This window comes from Mastomys coucha, unplaced genomic scaffold, assembly GCF_008632895.1.
Source record: "Mastomys coucha isolate ucsf_1 unplaced genomic scaffold, UCSF_Mcou_1 pScaffold15, whole genome shotgun sequence".
NCBI classification, from domain to species: Eukaryota; Metazoa; Chordata; class Mammalia; order Rodentia; family Muridae; genus Mastomys; species Mastomys coucha.
The window spans coordinates 168,421,804-168,427,633 of NW_022196897.1; the positions used below are offsets into that span (position 1 = coordinate 168,421,804).

The following is a 5,830-nucleotide window of genomic DNA, read 5'->3' on the forward strand; positions in this document are numbered from 1 at the left end:
TGTATAGCCCTGGCTGTCCTGGAACTCACTCTGTAGACCAGGCTGGCCTTGAATTCAGAAATCCACCTCCCTCTGCCTCTGTCTCTCAAGTGCTGGGATTAAAGGCGTGCGCCACCACTGCCCGGCCTGGAGAAAGATTCTCGTGAGAAGAGAGAGAAGGAAGGAGGCAGTTTTCCTGGGACAGTTTTTACAGAGACAGGTTGTGAAGAGAAAACAAGCTAGACACAGGTGACCAGAAGATTAGAACATATTGTCAAAGCTAATATGAGGCCAAGCAGAGCCACTGAGGAGAGGCTGAGAGAGAAAAGCCAGATTGAATCAGTCAGCTTGGAGAGAAGTTTGAGCCAGAGCAGCTGAGTTGAACCACCCAACCAGAGCTCAGAAAGAACTAGAAAGGGTGAGCTTATTAAGTAGTAAGTCTCAGAAACTGAAAACCTTCTAGGCCTAAATTAGATTGTACAAAGGGTAGAAGCTTCCAGGACTAGGCCTAGATTAGCAGACAGGCAGTAAGCCTCTGAGATGACAATACCGGATAATAAAAGTTACATTACAGTTCATGACAGCTCCCTACTCTATTTTCATGAAAAGCCATTATGCCCATGTCAGTTTCCAACCTGTCAAAGAATCCAAGGGACACTTTTTTGTGTGTCCTAGAGAGTGTGACTTGGAGCTTACCATTGGGCTGATAAGAGAACATATGCAGTCATGCCTAGTGATTCTTTGTTTCCCAGCTCCAACATACATACCAATAGAATGCAATCTGGATATTGTTAGGAATAGGCACAGAGACACTTAACTATCCAAGTTTTTTGGCATTCAGATTTATGTTTATAAAAATAAATTAGAGGACTGGAGGAATGGCTCAGTAATTAAAAATACTGTCTGCTTTTCTAGAGGACCTGGGTTCTATTTCCAGCAATTGCAGGGTAGTTCATAACTGTCTATAGCTCCAGTTCCAGGGTATATGATTCCCTTGCCTGACCACTGCTGGCACTACATGCATGTGGTGCAGACATACATGCAGGCAAAATAAAACCTCAAAAAATTAAAAAATTAGTTGTAAAATTTAACCTTTTTATTGTATATATTTAAGACTGACTATATTTTATACACACCTAGTAAAACGGTTTATTGCCTTGAGTGTGTTATGTCAGAAACAGACAAATATATTTGTGCCTTTACAATGTTAGGATTTAATTAATAACATGAAAGTCACAAGATATAGCAGTTTCAATGAAAGCAACTGTAAAGTACTCCTGCTTTGTAATCTTGGCTGAAATGAAGTTTTTTTCTTATTTCATGAACTTATTATCAACTCTCAAATCTCACACTACACAGTAAATATATCTGTCTTAGTTAGGTTTCTATTGCTATGATAAAACACCATAAATAAAAGCAACTCGGGAAGGAAAGGGTTTATTTGGCTTACATGTCAGAGTCCATCGTTTAGGAAAGCCAATGCAGGAACTTTGGGCGGAAACAGAAGTCATTACCATGGTGGGATGCTGCTTACTGTCTTGCACCTCATGACTTACTCAGATTTTTTTTTCTCTCCATTTTGTTCACAGACTTACTTAAGTGTATGAGTTTTTGATGAATGCTTGTTTGTGCACCAAAGGCGTGCTTGGTGCCTACGGAAGTCAGAAGAGGGCATTGGACCCTCTGGAACTGGAGGTTATGGATGTTTGTGTGCCACCATATGGGTGCTGGGAATCAAACCTGTGTTCACTGCAAGAACACAGTGCTCGTAACAGCCGAACAATCTCTTCAGCCCCACTATTCTGCTTTCTTCTATCACCCAGGGCCACTGACTTGGTGGTGACACTGCCCCCAATGGGCTGGACCCTCTCCTACAATTTTAACTCAAGAAAATGCCCCCATAGATTTATTTATTGGTCAATTTATGGTGACATTTTCACAATTGGGGTTTCTCTCCCTGGATATCTAGTTTGTGTATAGTTAACAAAGTAAACAAAAAACACGACACAATGACTGCAGAGAATTAAAGAGGCAAGGAGTTTTTTCTTTCTTTTGTTTTTTTGTTTTTTGTTTTTGTTTTTTTCGAGACAGGGTTTCTCTGTGTAGCCTTTGCTGTCCTGGAACTCACTCTGTAGACCAGGCTGGCCTCGAAATCCACCTGCCTCTGCCTCCCAAGTGCTGGGATTAAAGGCGTGCGCCACCACCGCCCGGCGGCAAGGAGTTTCAAAGAGGTCTGAGAAGCCAGAGCTGGGAAATATAAATGCCTATAGGAATGAGATAAAAAGAACTGGATGTCTGTGGAAAGGAGCTGCTGGTATTGTTATCTGAAGAGTTGAGTCTAGCTGTGTAAGTGAAAGGGCAGAATGAAACCAGGTGAAGAAACGGCCAGATGGAGGGATGGCAGGTCCAGATAGGAGATCTGTATGCCAGTCAGACAGCAATTGAGACGTAGTATTAACACTGGGGACTGAGCCAACCTAAAGTTCCTGGGACATTTGGTTATTTTCTGTCCGTCCCGGATGAGAACATTGCAGAGCAGCAAGACCCTCCTGGAACACATCCACGGCTCGGAATGCGGAATCGCCTCTTCACCCAGTAACTTTCACCGACCATCAGTCCCTGGGTACTCTGGTGCTGCCAGCATTATTGGTACTGTCCTAGTCGGCGTTTCAGCTAGGGAGACTTGCGCACGCGCAGAAACGACGCGGCCAGCTGGGAGTGCAGGCAGCATACTATTGGCTGGATGGGGAAGGATTATCTGCGGTGACCAATGGCATGTGCGAGGCTACCCGCCGCAGTGCCTACTGGGAATGTCTTGCGGATCGCCGGTTGCTAGTTGGGGGAGGAAGTGAGACGGCTTTTGATTGGGCGCTTGCACCGAAGTGTGTTAGCTGGAGGTATGCTGCTGTTCTGCCCGGGCTGCGGAAACGGACTAATTGTGGAGGAGGGGCAGCGTTGCCATCGCTTCGCCTGCAACACTTGCCCCTACGTCCATAATATCACCCGTAAGGTCAGTTCCACAGGCGGGGTGCCTTCTCTGCTATCCGGGAGGCACAGAGCAAGCGTCGGCCTGCAGGCGGTAGGCTTTTGTGCTCTCGGTGGTACCCCAAGTCCGGTGGCGTCGCTCCGGTCGCGTCGAAGCCATTTTTTTTTTTTCAGTCACTACAGGGATTTCCGCCTCCAGCTCTCCGTTGCCCACTTTGTGATACCCAAAATATTGTGAGAATTTTAGTTCATACCTCTACACTGGACCCTGCTCATAAACCTACACTCCTCTCGTGCTATCCCTGGTGTGCCAGACTGCAGTCTGCTCCTCATCTCTGATTTGAAATCCTTCGGTTCTTTTTGTTGCTCTTTTGCTCCCAGCCCCTGTTGTTATTCTTGAGAATCTTCACCATGTACGCAGTACTTGTAGGTCCTTTCTTTTGCCTGAGTCATTCTTTCATAGACACACATCAAACTTGTTCATTCTCCAATCCCCCACCCACCCAAACTCTAGCTCTCTCAGTTTTTCCTCATTCCTTTTATACTTTTCACAGAATTCATTGCCTTCTAATATTTTATATCATTGTTGCTACTTTGTGTGTGTGTGGTGCTTGTGTTGGAATCCAGAAAGCTGTATTTTCATCCCCTGGTGTTTTGTGTACCCTTCAACTCTTGTTCCTCCTTACCTCAGTGCCCTTAGTTCAGTGACTTCAGATGTGCACCACTGGGCCTTGGTGACACCTCATTCTTAATGTTTGCTCATTAGAGCTGTATGGTAGGAATTTAGAGTCTGGACTTGTGGTAAGATGAATTGTGACATAATTTTGAAATTAGAAGGATGCCTGATAAACTTAGGAAAGTAGCTAAATGTGACCTGGTGAGTGCTGGTATACCCAGCTAAATGACTTCACTTGTTTGTCTTTCCTATTGGATCATTATTAGGTGACTTAGGGGTATGAGAGAAGAGTAAGGTTTTATTAGGCTGTCTGGTGTTTCCTTCAGTTTCTAGAGGCCTTTGACATTGAACTTCTGTGCTGTTTTGGGGGCATCCTAGCCACAAGACCTCTACATTTCAGTGACTCACACTGCTCTTTGAAGAAGATAAATTTTGTAGCGGGAATGCTGGAGGGAGGTTGTGGTTTGGTGGCCCACTTGTAAAACTGTACAATTACTTCAAATCTGGCTTGTTTCTATTAGGTAACAAACCGAAAGTATCCAAAGCTAAAAGAAGTGGATGATGTGCTTGGTGGAGCAGCTGCCTGGGAGAATGTGGACTCTACTGCAGGTGAGAATTTTTCTATAACAGAGCCAATGACTCAACCCTGCTTATTATTACTCATTAATATACTTAATAATAATAAATGTGTTATTATAAATGCAACCCTGTCTGTTATTAGAGCCAATGAGATGGCTCAGCAGGTAAAAGCACTTGTTGCCAAACCTGTTAGACTGAGTTGATTCTTGGAGCCACTTACTTCACTTTCCCACGTGCTAGATTATAGCTATGTGTATTTTTGTTACATTCCCACAAACAGACTATAATAGACCTTTCCCATGCTTTTCCAGCCATTCTTCAACCAGATTTGAGGGAAGTGAAACCCAGGGATGGGGGGGGGTGGTTCAAAAAACTTTAAGCCTCTACTCATTTTCAAATTTCAGGACTTTTGTTGCTTTTATAAAACAAGGTCTCTCTAGTCTCATGATTGCTGTGCTGTGGGAAGGATGTTGCTATTGGCAAACTGATCACTGGCAAGGGAGTCTAGCTGAGCATGGGAATGAGATGTTTACCCACATTTAACAATGTTTTTGTAATGTGGATAACTTGTTTTTCTGTTTGACAGAACCATGTCCAAAATGTGAACATCCCCGTGCCTACTTCATGCAGCTTCAGACCCGTTCTGCAGATGAGCCAATGACCACCTTCTATAAGTGCTGCAATGCTCAGTGTGGACATCGCTGGAGAGATTAAGGGCAGGACTTGCCCAGCTGCAAGCATGAATTTTGTGTACTGAAGGTCTTTGCTATATGATAGGAAGCTGACTCTTCTGTGGTGGAGGACCAGGGTAAAACAACTCATCTGCAAGTTAGCAGATAAAGTCCTTAATGCATAGGGGCCTCAGGTCCTTGGGAGATCCACATAAGGATGCTCACTTGGGTTCAGGTCCTGTTCTTTACCATTCAAACTAGGAACTTGGTTTGTAGTCAGTAAAAAATTTTTTTGGTGTTTCGAGATGGGTTTTCTCTATGTAGACCAGGTTGACCTTGAACTCAGTTATCTGCCTTCCTCTGCCTCAGGAGTGCTGGGGTTGAAGGTGTGTGCCACCACTGCCAGTGATAATCTTGAACCTTGTAATCTTTTTTGCCTCTGTCTCAAAAGTGTTAGGATTATGGGCATGTGAGCCTTATGCATGCTAGACAAGTACTCTACCAACTGAGCTATATCTCTAGCCCTTTTTTCTTTCTAGAGAAATTATGAAAAATACTTATAAAAATACTGAAAATCGTTTTAAAATTCTGGAATTACATGATTCATCTTGTATGATTTAATAACTAAACAAAACTGCCAGGCAGTGGTGGCACACGCCTTTAATCCCAGCACTTAGGAGGCAGTCAGGCAGATTTCTGAGTTCGAGGCCAGCCTGGTCTACAGAGTGAGTTCTAGGACTACACAGAGAAACCCTGTTTCGAAAAACAAACAAACAAAAAAAAAACTAAACAAAACTATTCTGTGAGTTGGACTGTTGGACTTTCTGGATGATTTTGATAGGAATTTAAAGGTAACCAAAAACAAAAAACATTTTCTATTACCAGATTTGGAGAAAGGTCTACAGTAGAGCTTGTGCCCCATTTGAACCTCATCCAAAAA

General features: G+C 43.6%; 1 protein-coding gene across 1 annotated transcript; it reads left to right on the forward strand.

Annotated features, from left to right (window-relative positions):
* Positions 1-2,787: 2,787 nt before the first annotated feature.
* On the forward strand, positions 2,788-5,740 carry Polr3k (RNA polymerase III subunit K). The gene is made up of 3 exons (XM_031373173.1): positions 2,788-2,989; positions 4,162-4,249; positions 4,806-5,740. The coding sequence occupies exons 1-3, from the start codon at positions 2,879-2,881 to the stop codon at positions 4,931-4,933; spliced, it is 327 nt and encodes a 108-aa protein (XP_031229033.1). The 5' UTR covers positions 2,788-2,878; the 3' UTR covers positions 4,934-5,740.
* Positions 5,741-5,830: the final 90 nt, after the last annotated feature.

Bases quoted from the DNA above. Each gene is read 5' to 3' on its own strand.
- Polr3k (XM_031373173.1), top strand. From the start codon at position 2,879: ATGCTGCTGTTCTGCCCGGGCTGCGGAAACGGACTAATTGTGGAGGAG. The intron at 2,990-4,161 runs GTCAGTTCCACA...TGTTTCTATTAG, and splicing joins TCCATAATATCACCCGTAAG to GTAACAAACCGAAAGTATCC. The intron at 4,250-4,805 runs GTGAGAATTTTT...TCTGTTTGACAG, and splicing joins GAATGTGGACTCTACTGCAG to AACCATGTCCAAAATGTGAA.